Genomic DNA, 22,785 nt, shown 5'->3' with positions numbered 1-22,785 from the left:
AATCTAACCGAAAGCTGAAAAATGGATCCTGATCAGACAGAGAAAGGTAAGTAAAGTTAGTTTTTTTATTTTTAATTAATTTATTAACCTTGCCTTGTTTATAAAAAAAATCTCTCACTTTTTTTGAATTTCACTGTATTTGTGTCTCTATGTTGACTCAATTTTGTGAAAAAACTGACTTTATAGGAAGACTGGGTGAAGACTTTTTTTTACCTTATGCTATTTTGGTCCCCTTTACTCTCGGCGATATACGTCCGGGGTAAATTTATGGCGCCAAAATTGGAGCCCCGGACGTAGGTCTGGGGAAAAAGTTATTTTTTTCAGACCCCAGACATTTGCCCCGGACTGTCCGGGGCATAGGCAGGGTCGTGTATAGCTTTTTCTAACCAAGGATCTGAAGGATTCGAGCCACACTGCTAAGTGTCATAGGTGTCGTGTATCAACTGCTTGCCACCCCCGTTACCACTTCTTCTCCACTTCTTTCTGTGCTTGAAAATGGAAGACAGGAAAGAAAGTAAAAACACCACACAGCATAGTTCAGAAGTTGAGCTCAACTACTTGCCTTATATAATTCTGGGTGGGGGAAAAAGTAGATCGTAGGCGCGATCATTCCAATCAGAAATTGAAGATAGACACACACACACAGTCACAGTGCAGACAGCACTGACAAAATTGAGCAAGCAAAATCAAGGTCTATTGAATTTAAAAAATAAAAATTCTTAAAATGAGCAGCCAAACCATAGATCGATTAAACTCCAATGATTCAATTCCAAGCTTAAAACTGTTAGTGGTTAGTTGATCTTTTTAAAAACAAACGAAAATACTTCTGGTCCTTTATCCGTCTTGAGCCTGCCATGTTTGTGTAATGTTTTGAATTTATTTCAACACCCTCCTCCCTAAATACATTTCTTACTCCATTCTCCGGTAGCCTGGTTCAAACTTTTACCGAACTTTTCAATTATTGACCGTAGCAGCTGAAACATGGGTATATACAGGCTATTTCTCCCTCCGCCCTATTAAATGTTTCACCGCCCCCGTTCTTTGATACACAAACGATTTTTGCAAAATCAGCAAGATAGAAAAAGGGAAAAGGGAGACTTCGGGTAAAGAACATTGAAGATTTAATAATCAGTTTGCTAAACAATGCGTCATTAGTTGAGAAGTCAAGACTGGTTGTTATCATATTTAGCAGTTTGCAAGGATATATAAGTTTATATTTTCCGCATTTTGCGGTAGAGGGCAACAAACTGAATGAACTTCTTAAGCCACTTATGCGTAAGAGCCACAAAAGTCAATCAATCAATCATGAGACGCATAAAATTCACCTAAGTACAAATACTTGCGGGACTTTACATTTTTATAAGAACATCCAAAATATTTGAAGCCTTAGCCTTAGGATGTTCTTAACTTTTTGAGATCCAAGCCTAAAAATGCTTGTTCTTATTTTTCATCATTTTTTGAGTATTTTTGTCCATTCTCTTTAAGAAATTGGCCTTTATAGAGTCCAAGAAGCCTTAAAATGTTCTTAATAACTTGTTCTTTAGCATTTTGACCATGGAAGCCTTATGTTCTTACATAGTTTGCTCTTATAAAAGATAGAAAAACTGCGACAAATGTGATTATACCATTATGTTCATAACGATTTAAGTCTGCCCGAAATAAATCCACCCTTCAAGGAAAAGCTCGAGATTTGGCCAATGGACAGAATTGGGAGGAGCTAAATGGAAATGTTAGAAGAACAGCGGAAAGTTGAACGCAGTTTTTTTACAAGAAGTTCGTCATTTTTGAGGCGGAATCAATTTTTTTAATTACTGTCATATCCTTTAAAAAGTTGTGCATCTGAATAAGAGATATGTACTAGCTTTTTCTAACCAAGGATCTGAAGGAAGGATTCGAGCCACACTGCTAAGTGTCATAGGTGTCGTGTATCAACTGCTTGCCACCCCCGTTACCACTTCTTCTCCACTTCTTTCTGTGCTTGAAAATGGAAGACAGGAAAGAAAGTAAAAACACCACTAGTTGAGAAGTTGGAGCTCAACGACTTGCCTTATATAATTCTGGGTGGGGGAAAAAGTAGATCGTAGGCGCGATCATTCCAATCAGAAATTGAAGATAGTATAGTATACAACAGATTTTCTGACTACACACACACACACAGTGGGCACACAGTCACAGTGCAGACAGCACTGACAAAATTGAGCAAGCAAAATCAAGGTCTATTGAATTAAAAAATAAAAATTCTTAAAATGAGCAGTCAAACCATAGATCGATTAAACTCCAATGATTCAATTCCAAGCTTAAAACTGTTAGTGGTTTAGTTGATCTTTTTAAAAAACAAACGAAAATACTTCTGGTCCTTTATCCGTCTTGAGCCTGCCATGTTTGTGTAATGTTTTGAATTTATTTCAACACCCTCCTCCCTAAATACATTTCTTACTCCATTCTCCGGTAGCCTGGTTCAAACTTTTACCGAACTTTTCAATTATTGACCGTAGCAGCTGAAACATGGGTATATACAGGCTATCTCTCCCTCCGCCCTATTAAATGTTTCACCGCCCCCGTTCTTTGATACACAAACGATTTTTGCAAAATCAGCAAGTTAGAAAAAGGGAAAAGGGAGACTTCGGGTAAAGAACATTGAAGATTTAATAATCAGTTTGCTAAACAATGCGTCATTAGTTGAGAAGTCAAGACTGTAAGGAGACTGGTTGTTATCATATTTAGCAGTTTGCAAGGATATATCAGTTTATATTTTCCGCATTTTGCGGTAGAGGGCAACAAACTGAATGAAATTCTTAAGCCACTTATGCGTAAGAGCCACAAAAGTCAATCAATCAATCATGAGACGCATAAAATTCACCTAAGTACAAATACTTGCGGGACTTTACATTTTTGCTGTTCTTCTGTTTTTCTGTTCGTTTTTTTTTATAAGAACATCCAAAATATTTGAAGCCTTAGCCTTAGGATGTTCTTAACTTTTTGAGATCCAAGCCTAAAAATGCTTGTTCTTCTTTTTCATCATTTTTTGAGTATTTTTGTCCATTCTCTTTAAGAAATTGGCCTTTATAGAGTCCACGAAGCCTTAAAATGTTCTTAATAACTTGTTCTTTAGCATTTTGACCATGGAAGCCTTATGTTCTTACATAGTTTGCTCTTATAAAAAAGCGTGAAGATAGAAAAACTGCGACAAATGTGATTATACCATTATGTTCATAACGATTTAAGTCTGCCCGAAATAAATCCACCCTTCAAGGAAAAGCTCGAGATTTGGCCAATGGACAGAATTGGGAGGAGCTAAATGGAAATGTTAGCAGAACAGCGGAAAGTTGAACGCAGTTTTTTTACAAGAAGTTCGTCATTTTTGAGGCGGAATCAAATTTTTTAATTACTGTCATATCCTTTAAAAAGTTGTGCATCTGAAGAAGAGATATGTACCTAACAAGCTAATTTGTGTGCTAAAAACCCCAAGGTTAAATTCCTAGAAAAGAAAGGAACAAAAATGACAAAAGGATCAGCTCAATTAATCAATGATAACTTTATGTTTGGCAAAAGTAAACAAGTACTTAGCTATTTATTTACAGATTGTAAAATTGTCAAATCATTAAAAGTACATTAACACAAACTTATGTTCTACATGGAATAGGTATAAAAACGTCATTTCTTTAATAAAAACTGACGGAAATCGGCATTCGATTTGGCGACGTTCGTCGTCGTTGAACCTCTTCCGTCTTTTTCACTTTCTCCGGAAGATGACGGCTGTTGTTGGGAAGTAGTAGACTTTTGAACTGCTCGTGGCACAAGAGATATCTGCGTTTTTGCTTTACCTCTGAAGATAATACGAAAGTGGGAGTAACATAAATTATATGTTATATGAAGTATGTATTAAGTGAGAGGAGACGTCGAGTCGCCGTAACTCGAACACCAAGGGGAGCCATTAATTCAAGGAAGTTATTCAGAGAGAGGCAAATTAGCCAAAAATTCTTTCAAAAAACTACGAAAACCATCCCCTACTGTTTTATGAAAGGTTCGAGTTACCGAGAATAAATTTTTCTACGTAGTTTTATCCTTGACTTAAGCTTTTTGAAAGGTTTTAAAAATCGAAAAAAATATCTCCACACAAAAACACACCTCGGTCCTTCGAATGTTTTTGTTGCGCTCTTTTGATGTTGTTGCTCCTGTTGTTTCTGCTGTTGAAGTTCAGGATTTTTGCGTGCTGGTGGGTTGGAGATAGCCACGTTCATTGGGCGCCCGTGAAACATGTACTGATCAAATTTCAAAATGGCTGATTTCGCATCCGTCTAAACATCAAAAGAAAAGAATAAATGAGGAACTAGGCTGCTGGCATCCACTAACGGATTCTTGCTCCTCATAGAGGATGCTTAATAATATGTCCTGTACTGTACAACTGTACTACCTACGGTTTTGCAGAGGTCTGCTATTCAGACTAATGGGAAGCGAAGAGAGATTCGAATTATAGAGAATATTGTAAGAGGGTTTCTCCCTGAAGGGAATTATAGAAAGATTCGAATAATAGAAGTCCGAAAAAGCGAGAGTCAACTGTATTGGTAAACTGTAAACTAGTTTGGTTCTCAAACCCTCAAACTTATTGAAGTGCTTGTAAAAAGGGAAAATCCAACAAAAACAAGTCCACCTGAGGTTCACCTTTCTGGTCAAAACCATGGGAAAATGAAAAACAATTGATTGAAAAAGATAAACAAAATGAATTCAATAAATCAAACAAGTCCCGCCAAAATGCACTTCCTGGACAGTTGGCTTTTCAAAGCTCTCTTTTATATGATGATTTAAATGAATTTGAATCAGCTATTTATAGACGAGCCTTCTACTTCGCTTTTTGCTTTTGAATAACGGAATAACAAACCGTTCTCCACTCTCATTTTGAAGATATTAAGATTGGATTTGAGATATGGTAATACAATTAGAGGATAATGACAAAAAATTATGTTAGCCAAGAAACTAACCTCATTCTCGTACTCCACATATGCATATCCTTTAAATTTCCCAGAGCGATTGGTCACTAGTCTAACTTGTTTTAGGTTTCCGATCTGTTGGAACTCGTCTCTCAATTGGTCTTCTGTCACTTCGAAAGCGATGTTAGATACGTACAAAGTGTGTTTGTCGATGGTCGTTGGGAACTAGAAAGGGAGGGGAAAACATAAAGTGAATTGTTTTATTGAAAAGTTTCGAGGCTAGCAAATTAAGAACATTGTAAGAACACATTAAGGCTATATGCACTTGCTAATTGGATACAATCCCTTCATTTATTAGTGCGAGCAGGACTACCCAACACATTTTATTTCATTTTGTCTAAGGCCGAATAGTTTGGGTTGTTCAGGTAACGCAGAATGCCATATATTGGATATAACTTGAAAGTCACTATTTGAGAATCATTACCTTAAATTTAGTGGGGTTTTCTTTCTTGTCCACACAATTCGATACAAAGACGGGTCTGCCATTCAAGTTGGTACGATCCAATACTAAAGCTTTCGATACACTCTCCTGCAAATAACAAGGTTAAGTACGGGTTTATTTTGACCGTAAAGTGCGATACCATAGGCCTGTACATAACTTGCCAAAGCAAACCATGCAAGTGAAATATTATGTACAGGCCTATGATATCGCACTTTACGGTCTAAATAAACACTTGCTCGCTAATAAATCAATACAAAAGGTTTGAAAAAAGTTTGAAATAAAATCATTCAGGTCCTTAGTACCCCAAGTACAGCAAAAACATGATTGCCCTAAAAACCATTTGCCTGAAACTGACGTAGGTTGCTCTAGGATGAATATCAAAAACGTTATATACAAAGATTTTGAAAGGTGAAAATAAAATCGTCAAGGTCATTTCTGTAGTTTAGAAAACCTTTGCCTGAAACTGATGTAGGTTGCTCTGGGATACATATCACCAGTGTTTAATAATTTCAATATATGGTTTATAGGGTTACACGTTACACGTTAGAGAGCCACACTTTCAGTTAATTCAAACCAGATAGGCGTGATTACACAGAATCCATAGGGCAGAGCTATAATTTGATTTTTCCCATTTCATAATATTATTGCTATATAGATACGAAGTACTTACGTTTTCTAAGTTTTGAAAACGAAAGTACTTCATAGCTCGAGATAGCAAAATTTTCAGACCATGGTTCTGACCTTTTTCTTAATCAGCATAAAATTTCTGATCGATTGGTATATAGTATGCAGGGTTTTAAGCTCAAATTAATTATTTTTCTTAGGCTAGCAGAGCCTAAGAGCCCATGTGACGAAAAAAGTTTTGAATCCGCCATTATGGATATCGAAATTCATGTAGAAAAATAAATTTTCCTAAATTTTTTTATTTGAACGGTAGGCAAGACCCTCCGAAAATTTCAAGTAAATCAAGTAAGCCAATCAAATGTTACAGCCACGCAAATTTGGAACCAAAAGTAGTCATTTCAAAAAATCAAAATCGAAAGTGCTTCATATCTCCAGATAACGAGATTTTCAGACCATGGTTCTGACATTTTTCTTAATCAGCATAAAATTTGTGATCGATTGGTATATAATATGTCTATGTTTAAAAAAAAAGTTTTTTAAGCAAGAGGGCTAAAAAGGGTTGAAAATTTGTGCCTGATCCAAATAACGCCACACACGTTTTCTGACTCTTCAAGGACTATACTTTCATGATCAAAAGAAAAAATGTCTATACGCCGATGCGCATACGAGACCTAACTCAGCCCCTAGAGTATGGGGGGTTAATTCATTATATAATGTTAAAGAAATACCTTATCTTTGAACTCTAGATAGGCGAATCCCTTGGATTTTCCAGCTCGATTCGTGATAATTCGTACCGTGTTGATGTCACCACACTGTAAACAAAAATGACGTCATTACAACCCAGTCAAGAGGAAAAAGAACGCCTATCAACAGAGGGTCCAAGGTCAATGACCTTATGTTATCTTTTTGAGGAAAGGGTCATTAAAATTTGTTTTCTTAGGGTAATCTGAGAACTAAGGAAACTCCTGTTGGGGGAGTTATGAAGTATTGAGACTTTTGAAACTCAAGAACCCCTTTAAGCTTGTCAAAAATGAAACCAAACCAGGGTCTAGCGTAAATGTCTCAATAATAGACGATATCGGCTTAACGAAATTCTCCCCGAATGATTACCCATGATGCATTCAGTAAGTCAATATTGTCCGTGAATTTTTTTGCGCAATGCATCATCGGTAATCATTCGGGGAGAATTTCGTTAAGCCGATATCGTCTATTATTGAGACATTTACGCTAGACCCTGGTTTGGTTTCATTTTTGACAAGCTTAAAGGGGTTCTCTACGACCCTATCGTCTATTATATCATAAAATGGTAATATTTTAGGCTTTCAGAATCGCAACTGGCTTATATATTAGTTGAATTTATGAAGTTGTTGTTATCATTCCTTTAAGTGACCATTGAAAAGGCACATAAAAAATTTAAAACCCTTAACATGCGTATTGAGCACTCACATGGTTGAACATTTGACGGATAGCTTGGTCGTCAACGCTGAACAATAAGTTGCTAAGGAACACACTTCGTTCATTGTCCACTTTGCTGAAAAATAAAAAGGGTGCAGGAATCATAAGCAGAAATCATAAGTTTGGATATACCATTCTTCAAAACCAGTATTTTCTTAAACGTTTTCACATGAAAAAAAAATAATTGCATTCTTACATGTGATGACAGTAGTAGTTTTAATTGTTATATTCTTAAAGATAAAGAAAACCGACTAAAAGGACATTTAATAGATAATACAACTATATTACAACGGCATTAAATTACTGTGCAATGACGTAGGTCTGCACTGACTCATAAATTATCATAAATTAACATGATCAAAATGTAATAGCAGTGTTTGAGTAATGTTTACTGTTTTAGCACGTAGACATAAATTAACATAAATCATAAGACTTGTCGTGTCATGTTACATTTTTCACGTCTCTATTTTTATGCTATCCGAAGCTTTTCTAATCACTTTAAAGCTTTTGATTGGCCATAATTATAACTTCTTATAAAGGCGGCCGTAGTAAATGAGTAAAACATGTTTCGATTGCGTAAATATAAACATATGATTCATGCAAGAGACATGTGCCTCATGCGCAATTTACTATTCCACAGATGGAGGGTGTACATTTTAATGAAGATTTCACAGGAAAGTGACAAATCATATTTCTAAGGCAACCAGTGGAAAATGCACTCTTATTAATATTAGCTACTTGTAACATCATGAAAACCTGCGAAAACAACTACTATGGTGAATTTAAGAAATGATTCTCTGGAGGTTAATACATTAATTTTTTCCGGTTGAACCTTGCTTTAACTATCAAAGTCATATCAATCATTACCCAAAAAAGATACAAAGACGACCATTCAATTGAGACAGAAAATGTATTCCAAAATTTAACCGACGCATTATTAGAATAGTTTTCTCAAAAATCGAAGCGGCGAAAAAATAATCAATAACAGTTAAGGCTGGAGTAAGCTGATTACATTGTTTAACTAAATCATAATCTGACCGGACCGGTTCATGAAAGAAAAGAAAAGCGCATACAAACTTTCTGACTAAGGTGTGAATGAAGTTAGAAAGTCAAAACGCCCTAGAAAAGTATTCAGGTGTCCAAGATGTCCTAACTCACAGGGGGTACCAAGTTGTGGTACTGGACCAGTGCCGAAAAGTTGTACTTTCTTGTTATTTAGAAATTTATCTGAGACCACCACCACTTAGTACCCTGGTACTAAGTTGAATATACCCCTTAAAATAGGTATACCACCCCGTAGTACCCAGTAAAATCTTGATATCACCATTGAGAAATGATACACCACCGTTAAGTACCCTGTACTTAAAAAACATACCACACCACTCTGTACCACCCACTAATATCTCAGGAAAAATTCCTGTCAAGTTAGGTCAAGTCAAAATCATTTTCAAGCCAATTTTTTTTAAATCAAAAGAAATAAAGTTTCAAATAAAAACAAATTTGTAACAGATATTCATTCGTCGAAGGAACAATGTGTCCAAAATTTCAGCCAGATCTAGGCTGCCCCAAAGTTTTCAAAAATCAAAATCTTTGAAAAATGAAAAAAACACGCCCAGATAAAACTTTGGGACAGCCTGGATCTGGCTGAAATTTTGGACACACTTGTTCCTTCGACGATTGAATATCTGGGTGTCTACACTTGGGCCTATAAATAATTTGAAGCTACTGAAGTATACTATAGAATTAAAATTTTCTTCAACTCATTTTCTTGTATTTTCTTAAAAATTGGATAAGTCAAGAGAAAGTGATAGAACATTTTTTGTGATTTTTCAGGATTTTGAGTACCAGATACTTGATGCCTCATATTTGGTATTGAGACCACAATTTAGTCCCTTGATACAAAGTTGCAAAAATGTTTTTTTTCTCAAGTGTACTAAGTTGTTTTTTACTTACCTTATCAGACAACCACCCGGCACTGGTCCCCACAACTTAGTATCGACCCCCCCTGTAACTCATGATATGGCAACATATCCAGTGTTGTTCTCAATGGTTTTTCGATTGAAGAAGAAATTTATCATATCAGCGGTACTTATATATGGACCTAAAACAAGGCGCTGAAATAGTTTCTAAGAAACCTTCCATCGTAAATTTCTCTTCATTTCTTGCAGAAGTGAAAACAAAAATAAAACAGTCTATAACTTACTCTTGTTCATCTTTCTTGTCAGCAACATCGGTAGCAGTAGGTGCTGTCGCCATTTCTTGCAGTCGATTCATGATCCCACCCATCCCAAGATGCTTTGCAGGCTGTTGTTCATCTCTCGGTATGTCAGTGGACGGTTGCGTGGAAGTAGGTTCTCCTATCGTTTGTGTACTGGATTGTAGTATAGATTCGGTTTGATAGGCGTGTGGCGGTTGTGGGGCGGTTTGTATGGTTTCCATAGCAACTACTGTTTCTTGTGGAACAGGATTGTTGGTGGATGAAGCTATCGGCTTTTCATAGTCTAGAAAGTGACAAGATATTTAAAGATTGAAACAATGTATCAATCATTGAGTTAATCCATAAAATATCCATACAGGGAGTCGGAAGAACCTTTTCAGGTCAAAAAAGTTCTTGAAAATGTCTGAATACCCCCTGGTTAAATTTACAAAAAACCTTGGAAAATTTCTTTTCATACCACATTAGAGAGACGGCGGATGAATCGAAATCAGTATTTTTAGAAAAAATTTTTACCCCCAGGAAAATAAACAAGCAACATGCTGAATGGACCTACCTGATGATGAAAGTTAGATAGCAATGCGAAAAGAAAAATGAAAAAAATCAGTCAGAAAATATAGCGTTTACCGAAAAGACACAACGCAATAAATTCATCATTGATATGATGGGGGGGGGGGAGAGGGAAAGGTTGTAGGGAAAAAATAAATAGGAAGTTCTGGTTGCAAAAATCAGTTTTATTGACAATTGAATCATGCTTGATGGTGAGCATTGTTATCAATAATGTTTTTGTGTGAGAAACATAGAAATATAAGGAAAAAATCCAATGAAAATCTGCAAAAACGGCGATTTCCGGCATTTTCAACCGGAAAAATTTTTTTCTCAAAAATCGAACTCGGCCATGTTTTGAGCATTGCGAATACGCATCTTTCTGCAAAAAATCAGAAAAAACTAAAAATGAAAATTCGAGAAAATGTCAAAAAACCGATTTTTCCGACATATTTCCGGGCTCCGTCACATTTTAGGTATTGTTATACACGTTTTTTTTTATTAGAACACCTAAAATTTGGCTGAGCCTGGATGTGCTTATTTTTTTAAGCAATTTTCAGCCTAAAATGTTCTTAAATGCGTTCTTAATTTTCCAGACTCCTCTAAATCGACAATATCATGCAAAATAAAGAGCACTTAAAATTGGTAAAATTTGGACAATATTTGACTCTCGATTAATTTAGAAAATCCATCCCTAAGTTCAGTTAAAACTGCTTGAAAAGAGGAAAAAATTGTAGTTTCTTGTCATTTTTTTCCAAACTGAGGCTGGGCATGTTCTTACGATGTTCTTAATTTTTCGACAAATTTCAGCCTCAATGTTCTTATAAACTAGGTTCTAATAAAAAAAAAAACGTGTATTGCATCAGTGTGCAAAATTTCATAAAAGAATATAATGTACAGCTCGAGAAATTCAAGAAATTTTTCTCAAGAATCGAACTAGGCCATGTTTTGGGCATTGTTAATACGCATCTAAAACTAATAATGAAATCTCGAGAAAATACCGAAAAACCAGTTTTTTCCGGCATATTTCCGCCATTTTCGGCCGGAAAATTTTTTTTTCGAAAATCGGAATCCGTCACATTTTGGGCATTGCCATTTTGCATCATTGTGCAAAAAAATAGAAAGAACTAATGAGCCAATCTCGAGAAAAGCTGGTAACTAACGGACGGACGGACGGACAAAGGTTAATTTATAGGACCTCCAGGTAGGTCCAAAAAACATTTCTTTAGACCTCCCCTGGAAATTCTTCTCGGATTACCCACTGGAATTGTTCGTCCAAACTCCCTTGATGGATATAAAATGATATGGCTTATTACAACGATGCCATTTTCGTAACCAGAAAATCAAGAAACTATTTAGATAGATTAACTACTGGAAGGGTCCCTTTAATATTTTTGTGATTTGTAGTCAGCAAGCTCTTCCATTAGTTCCTTTCTACCAAGAAAACTACTAATTGTAATAAATATAGTTGACGCTCTTTAATTTGACGTTCTATTATTCGATACGCCCCGTTATTCAATAATATTGAAAGTCACCGTCAATAAACAACTCTCGTAAATGACGCTCTAACATTCGATGCGTTCCCTTATTGGATGAAAATTCAGTTCCCCTTATCAATTGAATTATTCAGAGGGCGTCAACTGCACCGACTTACCATTCTTTGACTTCTTAACGTTTGGTTGTTGGTGGTTGTCTTCATTAGAAAATGTTTGATGTATCGATCGCTTGAGTGATTCTTTTCCTTGGAATGACGAGGGCGTAGATTTATTACTGCTGGGTGGTTTCTTATCTGTGGAAGGGCGTTTCTTCTTTTTCTTCTGAAGGAGATCAAGAATAAGGTGAATAAGGTATAATTAACGTACTACAGTTGGGTTATACAGTTGACTCTCGCTAATTCGAATTCGAACTCGAACTCGAACGGGGGAATCTTCTTTGCTCGAATTACAGAGAGATTCGAATTATAGAAAGTACAACGAGGGGGTTTCTCCTTGACGGAGACTGGAAATATAGAAAGTTCAAATAATAGAAGTTATAAGAGAATTGTGATCATTTAGAAGTACATTGAACAACGAGGAGCAAATTCTTAACGAATCGACAATTTCAACTGTGTTGAGTTAGATTTCAGAAAAGAAAACCAGCAGAATCCGAATCCAAAGTCTTTTTTTGCTTATGGTCGGTTAAAGAAACCTTTCCTCTATCTGATGGTGAAAAATTGTACATTTTTTGAAACACTCGATATAAACCAGACGTATTTTAGTGGGAGTGAATGGACTACAAGAAAGACATACGAACCTCTTCATGCTTTTTATTTTGCTTCTTTTTGTTGTCATGGCTTGGTTTCTGAGTGGACAAATCTTTCAGTGCTTCCTGAGGGTATATAGAAGAATGAACATTATAACGAAGAAAATACAAACGAAATGGAACAAAAAATTGGAATTGATAAATAGAATAAAAATGCTTCTCCTAAGGATTCACATTCAAAGAAGAAAAAGAGGGTTTACAGGCTAGAATACTAGACGACTAAATTTAAAGAGAAAACGGTATTGTAAGGAAACTGAAACTTGTTAAACTAGTTTAACAAACTAACATTACCCCATAGCAATAATCGCATCATCATACAAAACCTATATTATTAAAAGTAATATACGCTTATAAACGACTCAAGTCTAGGGGGCAAAAACATCTCCTTTGTTGAAACTAGTGAAAAATTCCTTTGGTCCAACTAGTTGAAGTGGTACCTTTTCTCTGCGTTCTTTCAACTTTTTCAATTGAACGTCAACTTTTTGCTGAGCGTCATCTACTTCATACAAAGATCCTGTTAAATCCAAACATAGAATTTAATCATAACAACAATAAGCCAGTATGAATCGAACTCCTGTTCCATTTACCAGAAGTTCCTTAGTAAAGTGTGATTCTATTGTAAAGTTTAGAAATTTTCCAAAAGCTAAATCTTATCACACGCTAACAAGCTATTAAACTGCTTTAGAGCTTGGATTGTCCATCTTTTTATACTTATCAATAATAAGAAATAATAACGGGCTCTTCCAGAAGAAATCCGGTCATGGAAAGTGGAGGATGCATTATTTTTTCAATGATCTACCCCCTGGACACGTGTTCTACCCCTGGGTAAGCATCAAATCGACCCCTAGCACTAAAAATTGTGCTAGGACATTGCAATTTTAGCCCATGGACATGACGGTTTTCACGGTTTGACCACTTCCCCTTAAAGTATATCCTCCACCGTCCCCTAAGTACGGTTCTATTTTAGAAGAGCCCAATACTGTCTTACCAAAACGTCGTTCGAAGCGTATAAATTCTTCGCAGATCGGTTCGGGAGAATCTAACGTGATTTGCACGCAACGTTGAAACACTTTTCGGATGGCTAAAGTGTCTGTGAACAACCTGTGTAAATGAGGAATCAAAAGATATTATGCTAGTCAATTTATAAGAGAATAGAAAAATACAAGTCAGTCAGTCAGGCAGTTGATACATAGACATATAGCCAAGAAAACCACTGTTCCCTATTTGGATCGCTGAAGCAGACCTGACTATCTAAACATTCATTATATGAAGGGAAGGACATCCTTAAAAGGTTTAACTATTAATATTTGCAGGTCCAAAGAATGATATTCATTAGATTTTTTTCCTTTTCAGTTCTCGAAAACCAAGCGATACTTTTATGGACCTACCTGGTTATCAAACGAATCAGTGAACATTGAAACAATGAAACACATAAGACATAACTGGTCAAAATACAAAAAAATAAAGAAAATGAAAGCATATCTATTGAGAGAAACTATCCGAAAACTCAAATCATCGCGCTCTAAGGTGACATTTTCTTTGTTTAGAAAAAATAATAATAAAATAATAATTTGGCTAAGAACATTGATCTATACTTATAATTAGTGATTCTTATAGATAAAGATTCGTTTTTCAGCCAAAAAAATAATAAGTGTTTCTAGAAAACTCAAATCATTACCCTCCACCGTGACATTTTCATCTTAAAAAAAAACTAATAAAAAGAATAATAATAATATGGCTAAGAACATTGTTGTATTCTTATTAAAAGTGGTTCTGCAAAATTTTTTTGCAAAAATCTGCTTTAGCCATCTTTTAACTATGATCGTACTCTACTTTCATGCTAAAAATCAGAAAAAATTAATGATCCAATTTTTCACAAAGTCCAAAAAACCTGTTTTTAAGCTGTTTTTTGGCCCAAATTTGCCCAAAAATTTTTTTTTTTCGAATATCGGGCTCCGTCACATTCAAGGGTTTATGGTCATGCACCTTTGTGCCAAAAATCAGAAAAAACTAATGAGCCAATCTCGAGAAAAGCTGGTAACTAACTAACTAACTAACTAACGAACATGGGTTAATTTATAGGACCTCCACCCCACCGGGGTAGGTCCAAAAAACGATTCAACGTAGTATACATACAAACTTTAAGAAATAAAAAACACAACCAAAACGTGTCATATAATAAAGACGGTGAAGGCCATTGATTAAACTGAGTAGAATCAGACGAACTCACATTAGAAATTGTACGTATTCAAGCCACATGCTTGAGTCACGCGCGTGCTTTTTCATTACTGTATCCCAAAGTTCTTGTGAACGTTTCACGTTTTGAAGATATTTTGCCTGAAAAAAAAAGCAAAACGAAGTTAACATTAAACACATCGGAATCGAATACAGTGTATTATACAAATAAAATCTAACAATGATGGAAATGAAAAAACGAAAAAAACTTTTTATATCATAATACCAGACCACGACTGAAAATCAAACCACTTGCAAAGTTTTCAAAATCTTACCTCAATGAAAGCCCATTCGCGCATCAAAGTGCAATATTTGTCGCCTTCAAGCCCGAAATCTGAAAATAAAAAAGACAAAAAATACAGTTACTGACAATAGCAATAGCAAATTTGGGTGGTTGTTTTGATAGGTATTGGAAATATAAAATACATAGTAGTCAAGTTGGGTTCGAGTTGAGGCTGACGTAAGCATTAAGCCAGTTATGTTGACGTATACATGCAAACATTCCCGCTCATTTTTACTGTCAGGAAAATAAATACGAGTTATACTTTAAAAAATCAAAAATTTTCAAAAAATGAAGAAAACTAAACTGCATCTTACAATGGTTCATGTAGGTGATTCCATTTTCGAACGTTTTTCGTAATTCATCAACTTTCTCATCCTCTGTAAGATAAATAGTATAAAAAAGAATTAAAACACCAATTAATGATTTGGCAGGTGTCCCTAAATCCCTAAATGGTATTGAACACCCCTGTCGATCTTATTAATGTTATTATAAATTTATTTTGAAAAATTTACTAAAAATGTTCTTCTACAAATAATATTTATTTGACTACTGTTTAGTTTCTCATTTCAATACACCTTTTCGATCGTAGTCACGCGGTAAGGCGCGTGCCACTTAATTATTTAATCATCCCACAAACTCAATCCAATCCTTTTTTGGCACATTTTTCTATAAGTGCAAAAAAAAGGACTGGGACGGTTTTAGTGGGATAAAGCGGACAAAAAATGCCCGTGCAGCAATCAGCGGCTACGGTCGAAAAGGTGTATTTCCTATACACTATAGGTAAAGTATACTTGCCAGCAAAAGTGAAAAAATCTCTTACCGACGAATTTTTTACCGTTAATGCAGCACTCGATCGATAAGAAAAGAATCTGAATAAAAACAATACCTATGGTCCAGTCAGTGATAGATCTTCTGTGATAATCACACATTGCTATCCAAACTTTCAAATAATCCTCAGCATTTGGGAAACCACCTTTTAAACTCCTGTCAAACACATCTGAAAATGAGAAAATCGAAGAAATTTGAAGGGAAATTAGCTGAAGTTTAGAATTCAATTCATGGATTGAAACAGGGATTTACACAATTGAAACAAATTTTCTAGAAATGTGATTGAATCATCGAAAATTAGAGGAGAAATAGAAATCAATGTTTTACCTTTCACTTTGCTGTAGTCTTCATTATTTCTTTCCTGAAAAAGGAACAATATGGACTTTTAAGTGCTGTATGATACATTATTATGATAAGAAAAGTATTGGTTGGGATAAGTTAATCTCTATACTTTTAGATTTACAAACTAAATTAAGATAATGAGTTCAACTAAATTTGACTGTCTCGTGAAAAACATTCATGAACTAAGTAGTGTCAGGAGTCATTAAGTTGTCATTAAGTTAAGGAAAGAAACTCCAGTCCAAGACCTCAAAATTTTAACTTACCATCGCTCTGAGATAGTTGACCCACAGTTGACAAACCCAGGGGCAATTCCTAATAGCTCTTTCGTGAACAGGTACGCACACCACTGGTATCTTCAACTTGTAATCCTTTAGAAGAAGCGTAAAAGATTTTGGAGTGAAGAGCAATTTTGTGATGATTTTTTTGTTATCTAATATTAATTTTTTTTTTGCTCGCGTTAAAGTAGTAAGTGAATTAAGGTAGGTCTAAATTTGGTATAAATGATCGTGGGTCTAGTCTACTAGGAGAGAAAAGATCAAAATAAAGTCGCCATCCTGTCCAAAGATAAACAAAGCCAATGATATCTTACCAAATAATTTGTATAACTGATCCACAGATCATGTTGTAGACAATTATCTTTAATAGCACGTTCGAATATACACTGTATACGAGTAGGATCACCGCTCTTGATTTCAAACGCTATGTATGATTTATAAAGTTCCAGCTTTCCTTCAGTAGCATTGTGCTAAAAGGAAAAATATCACTGTGTTTCAAATGACATTGTTAATTTTCCTTAAGCATGGCCAAGTTCACAAGAATGGATACCACCATGTGTACATTATTAGGCTTTGCTTCACTATGAGGAGGTGGCCCTTCAAAACAACCTTGACAAATATTACTGTGTTTCAAATGACATTGTTAATTTTCCTTAAGCATGGCCAAGTTTACAAGAATGGATACCACCATGTGTACATTATTAGGCTTTGCTTCACGATGAGGAGGTGGCCCTTCAAAACAACCTTGACAGTGAAACCTTTGATTAACAAAAATAAAATGTGTAGTGATAACGAATCTCCCAAAAATGTTTACCAGTTTTTCCTCGTGTTCCATACACAGTGTTAATTTTTGTGAAGCTTTTTCATAAGCACGCTTTGTTTGGTCACTTATTGGTTCAGGAGACCAATCTTCGTAGATACTAAACACATTCTCCATACCTATCAAGAAAAGTTGTGAACTTTTATTAATTCTTTTAAGTTGAATTTAATTTCATTTAAAAGTGAAATCTGGTCTGATCTTCAGGATTACTTCTTGAAAAGATTTTTGAAGTAACTAAAAAATACAGCTTGTAAAAGTAACTAAATTAATCATATATATCTTATTTCATTGTAATCTGTCTAGTGGGGGCTCTGATGCATTTGGCAAGATAAATGAAAGTGTTGTGTTGAAGAACAAAAACTCGGGTAAGTTATGGCATGTCTTAAAATTACCATAATTTTTAGATCGCATTAGTTGACAGAAAATGACCAAAAGAATGACTGATGTAGTTTCTAACCTGATATGTAACCTAATTGTTTTTTCGCTGATTTTCGCGAAAAACCGCAAAAACTAATTATTACGTAATAATCGATGACGTCATCAAAACTAAAAATTGAATTTCTCAAGAATGGTTAATCCAATTGTCTTCAAACTTTCACCAAAGATGTATCTTACTAAAACATCTTTTTCTGATTGGTCGACTTTAGTAAGACACATCTTTGGTAAAAGTTGGAAGACAATTGGATAAAACATTCTTAAGAAATTAAATTTTTAGTTTTAGTGACATCATCGATTATTACGTAATAATCAGTTTTTGCGGTTTTTCGCGAAAATCAGCGAAAAAACAATTAGGTTACACATCAGGTTAGAAACTACATCATAGTACCCGTCACGTTCAGTCATTTGTTTGGTCATTTTCTGTCGACTAATGTGATCTAAAAATTATGGTAATTTTCAGTTTTTGAGACATGCCATAACTTACCCGATAAGATAACAAAAGGAAAATAGCAAACCTATTAGTGGTACAGAAATTTGTCTTTTGAAGATGGTTGCTATCCTTTCAATTTGTGCTTCTCTAGAAAATGTTAAAGAAAACAACAATATAGAGTAAAAGTAATATAACTATTCACTTAGATTAAGAAGTAAGGGTAAAAGGACAAGCAGAAGCGGTTCTGATAGGTTACCTCAATTTTTTAGGAGATTCGTTAACACGGAAATTCATAATTGGAAGTGAAATTATATATGTGGATGTTGACAAAGTGGAGAAAAGACACATTAATAAAGCAGTTTTACTAAAGTAGCTGCCTTTAATCTTTTAAGAAATCTATCTGTTATTTATGGTTAGATTATCATAATAATTTGCTTACACTTTAGCATCCATGCCAACTGTATCACCAGAATCTTGTAATTGCTGGAAAAAAATAGTACAAGAACATTTAGAAGAGTTGAATATTAAAAAATCGAAGAAAATTTATCAGCTTAAAACCATTACACAAAACACAATGAAATTCTTATAAACGATGTTTAGCATTAAAATAATCATCTATGGTAACTTTGGTAAAGTACTGATTTCTGAGCATGTAGATATTAAGAGACTAAATCCCACAACTTATATTCAATATACCTGATATGAATCTAGGATAGCAATTTCAAATTCACGATAACCATCCCATATTGAAGCTCCCTAAAACGAAACAAACTCTTTCAAAAACAAAGTTGATGAAGAACAAAAGTGATGAAGAGAAAGTTCCAGAACTGATAATGTGATATATCAAGAAATAAAAAACTAACTTACAATTGCTACACAGTGTTTCATGCTGGCACAATGTTCAGGCAATGCAGTGTATTGTAGGTTTTATTTCAATACAAATTCTTGGGTTTTCCTTTTCTATTTTCTATACAAAAATTGCAAGTGGAAGATGTGATATTTATGGATGTATTAATTTGAAAAGAATGAAAGAAAGAATAGTTTTTACTTCTGTAATATGTAGTCCAGCTGCAGTGATAGCTCTTTCAAAGACATTTCTTGCACGATCAATATCTGTTGGGGACTCAATGTTATTCATAGCAAATTGACAGTACTCATGCCATACTTTGGTTGCTATAAAGATAATGATTTTTGAGTATATTTTCATTACTCAAAAATAACAGAAAAATATTTGTTTAAAAAAATAACTCAATATCATAACTAATAATTCTAATATTCCAGTGGAGATATTAAGCTCGAAACGAATCATGAAAATGTAAATAGCATTACATATAAAAAATTAGAACATACATGCATAATCTTTAACTGCCAATTCAAATCTTGTGAGTAAATATTCTTTTAGTTCAGGGATCACTGCCAAGGGAAGCTCATCCTGGAACCATTCGAGCCAAAGTTCTATTGAAAAAGAAAGGAAATAACCATTGATGCTACAGAAGTACTTTCATAAAAAGTTCTAGATTCACTCAAGTTGATTTTGGTTGAGAGAAACTTCAAGTACATCTATCATTGATCTTTGTTTTCAATAAAATTTATTTTGTTAAAACTGCTGATAATAGATAATTAAGAGGGTGACACTTTCAAGTTCTATATTTTGGATGTAGCACTCTCCCTTTTAGAGAAAATACAGAATACAACTAAAAACAAATCAGGATAAATTATGTTACCTTCTGAAAGAGGATAGACATTTGACATTGCTTCACGTGCGTTCCTTAACTGCTCTAAGTCTCCTGTACTCCGCAATGCAGTTATAAGCTCAATATGTTTGTCATATTGATAAGGGTTGGCCTCAGACTAAGAGGGAAATAAAGCTTTTATTAATGCAAGATAATATATTTTTGTAAATTACAAAAGCATTTTGCCCACCCCTACTCCCAATGAAGGACTGGAAAATAAAATAAAATAAAATTTTTGATTGTTATAGGAAGCAAAAATGAAACCCTTAATAAGGCTAACAACGATTTTTTGAATTTTTAAAGTCTATGAAAATTTAAAAAAACTAGCCGGTACCCGGCGTCGCACGCCGGTTAAACTGTAGCTGAACGCACTAAAAGTCCTTTGGATGTTGAAGCTGGCTTAAAAAGTGATCAAATAAAAAAAGAAATCTCCACAACGTTTAACTCTTTAACCTTCCCCGGTTGTCTTATCTTTTAACCATATTTGGATCATGTACTGCCCCCCCCGTGACATAATTTTTTGTTTAAGTCAAAAGTTATCAGAAAAAGCATCGTTTACTTAACTGTACCTGTGTCGTTTGAAACGACTCTGCAGGTAGCTATTTTTCTCGCTTCGCTCGGGTTAAATATGCCGTCCAGTTTAAATGACAATTTTTCAGGAAAAAGTGGGAAGGTCACAAAGAATAGTGCAACTCTTTGTTTTTATCAGATCGAGAAAAAAATAAGACAATTCTAAGTTGCTCTTTTAAACCCTTGTCATAACTTTTCCAATTTAAATATAGAAAATGACGTACACACTTTTTCACAGTAACGACGTCTTGAATGTTTTTATAACAAGAAAGAAGTGATCCAATTTTATCTTATGCTTTTTATCGCCCTTTTGAATGCTGTTGTTGTCCAAAAGCTTTTCGATTTTTATGTTTTGATTTACTTTTGAAATATTTTTTTCTATGAAATGAAATTGTTTTGTTTTGAAAAGAATTCGAATGTCATTAATAAATACGATCGTTAAATACATTCGAAAACATTTAAAACAAAAGAAGAGAGAAAAAGGCAAGTCTCGGCAGAAATTAGAATTACTAAATGTAGATGGACCTTAAATTTCAAAACAAAGGCTGAATAAAGTCAAAACCAAGCTCTATCCGATCTTTTGCGAATGGCGCGAATCCAATAGAACAAATTTGTGGAGCAAGAGACTAAAAGTTATAATTTTAAAACACAAACAAAGCGAAAGCGAAAACGAAAGTGACACACAGACACACAAAGCACCGCTATTAATATATAGATGAAAAACCAAAAATATTGACCTAAATTGTTAACTGAAAATCACTAAAGTACCTATAACCCTTAGCTCTAGTTTAGATGGCTGACTTTCTGCCCTATTTGCTTGAGTAGGTGAAAAGTGGGCACAAAGCTTGTAGTAAAAATCTTTGCTTGGAAAAGATTGAAAGAAGACATCATGACGACACAAAAGATTTTTCAGTCGGTCAAATGGCTTTTTCAGTCTGACATTGACGTCGACGCTTATTTGTAGCCCTGTAATCCCTGTGAAAATTAATCTCATTTAAGTATTCTGTAAACACAGATTTTATGGTACCATTTTTAACTTTCCCCTGACTAAAAAATGTATTTATTTCTTTTTTTGCAAAAGTCCCAGAAATAAAAATTAAGGGATAGTAATAATTGAATACTATCTCAGATCCTTTGTCTTCACGTGACTCAAATCCCATGTCTTATTGAACTTGAGAAGTTGAAAGTGAAATCACGCTATCTGATTGGATGAAAAATACCACATGGACTGGAAATGAAAATAATTCTCATTCCAAAACAAGATGGCGTTAAGAGAACACATCGTTTTGCTTTGGACGAAATCATAGTGTCCAATTTTCCAATTTTGGATGGGGGGGGGGAATGAAAATTTGAATAGTAAAGAGGGGAGAAAACATCGATAGTTGGCAAATTTGGTGGGGGAAGTGTGAAATCACTTCAATTTTATCTCAGCAACCAAGGTCAGTCCACATGATATCATGTGATTAAATCATGATTCTAAGCATGTTTGTTTACATTAACCCATTTTCATTCTATTTTGTCTGGTATTCCTTTTGCAGCAAAATTTTACGTTTGTGTCAGGTTGAAATTTGAGAAATTTATATGGGTATATCGGGGGAACTGATATTTTAAGAATTTTCTGGGGGGAAAGCAAAAAAAAGGGGGGAAACTAAAAAACTGAAAAGTCATAGGGGGGAAAAAAGGGGGTGAAATTTAAAAAAATCTGGAGAACACTATGTCGAAAGGTCGTAAATTCTGGTTGATTTTAAAGTTTTCTCTTAAATCTTTTCTCATTTATCTAAATTATAGTCATCTGGGCAGCTGTGGGTAATTTCAGCTGTTTTCAGGCTTATTGAATCCACGCAAATTTTTTCAAAACTCTGACTCTCAAAATTATATCCAGAAAATTTTTTTCGCTCGCAAAATTCTAATCTCGCAAAATCTAATCCGATTAAAGTAGTAGATGCTTTTTTAATGTTTGGGGAAGGTGAGTCTATAAAAGTTGTTTAATTTTCGTTGGAAAAAAGTTTACAAAAAAGCATTTTTTGTGCTCAAGGTTTGTTTTTTTTTTCAAATATTTGTCTTCAATCTTAAATAAACAAGTATTTCACTAATGGTTATGATTTTTTCACAGAACATAGTAAAACTATTTAGGACTTTTATACAGAGTTTCAAAAAGTCTGTTAGTTTTGGAGATATATTGAAAAGTTTAGACATTGATATCGATAGTTTGCATGTCCAAACCAAACAGGTATGTATAGCCTGTCTGTCTATAGAAACG

The 22,785-nt window shown here is 34.5% G+C and overlaps 1 protein-coding gene across 2 annotated transcripts in view; it reads right to left on the bottom strand.

Annotated features, from left to right (window-relative positions):
* Positions 1-3,516: 3,516 nt before the first annotated feature.
* LOC136800523 (squamous cell carcinoma antigen recognized by T-cells 3-like) overlaps positions 3,517-22,785 on the bottom strand; it is a 49,042-nt gene continuing 29,773 nt past the window's right edge. For both annotated transcript variants that reach the window (XM_067057185.1, XM_067057186.1), the window contains 25 exons: positions 19,947-20,073; positions 19,573-19,677; positions 19,271-19,395; positions 18,919-18,978; positions 18,662-18,705; positions 18,308-18,369; positions 17,349-17,473; positions 16,849-17,004; positions 16,523-16,627; positions 16,245-16,278; positions 15,976-16,086; positions 15,404-15,466; positions 15,082-15,140; positions 14,802-14,908; positions 13,560-13,672; positions 13,009-13,085; positions 12,563-12,637; positions 11,925-12,087; positions 9,713-10,010; positions 7,501-7,585; positions 6,783-6,866; positions 5,413-5,517; positions 4,980-5,153; positions 4,129-4,298; positions 3,517-3,826 (listed from right to left, as the gene is read on the bottom strand). In XM_067057185.1, the coding sequence (XP_066913286.1) occupies positions 3,655-3,826; positions 4,129-4,298; positions 4,980-5,153; positions 5,413-5,517; positions 6,783-6,866; positions 7,501-7,585; positions 9,713-10,010; positions 11,925-12,087; positions 12,563-12,637; positions 13,009-13,085; positions 13,560-13,672; positions 14,802-14,908; positions 15,082-15,140; positions 15,404-15,466; positions 15,976-16,086; positions 16,245-16,278; positions 16,523-16,627; positions 16,849-17,004; positions 17,349-17,473; positions 18,308-18,369; positions 18,662-18,705; positions 18,919-18,978; positions 19,271-19,395; positions 19,573-19,677; positions 19,947-20,073 (2,799 nt within the window). In that variant the 3' untranslated portion in view covers positions 3,517-3,654. The remainder of the gene's footprint in view (positions 3,827-4,128; positions 4,299-4,979; positions 5,154-5,412; positions 5,518-6,782; positions 6,867-7,500; positions 7,586-9,712; positions 10,011-11,924; positions 12,088-12,562; positions 12,638-13,008; positions 13,086-13,559; positions 13,673-14,801; positions 14,909-15,081; positions 15,141-15,403; positions 15,467-15,975; positions 16,087-16,244; positions 16,279-16,522; positions 16,628-16,848; positions 17,005-17,348; positions 17,474-18,307; positions 18,370-18,661; positions 18,706-18,918; positions 18,979-19,270; positions 19,396-19,572; positions 19,678-19,946; positions 20,074-22,785) is intronic.

This window comes from Clytia hemisphaerica, unplaced genomic scaffold (assembly GCF_902728285.1).
Source record: "Clytia hemisphaerica strain Z4C2 unplaced genomic scaffold, Clytia hemisphaerica genome assembly, whole genome shotgun sequence".
In the NCBI taxonomy this organism is placed as follows: Eukaryota; Metazoa; Cnidaria; class Hydrozoa; order Leptothecata; family Clytiidae; genus Clytia; species Clytia hemisphaerica.
The sequence above is the reverse complement of the archived record's forward strand: the minus strand, read 5'-3'. Positions and strand labels throughout refer to the sequence as shown.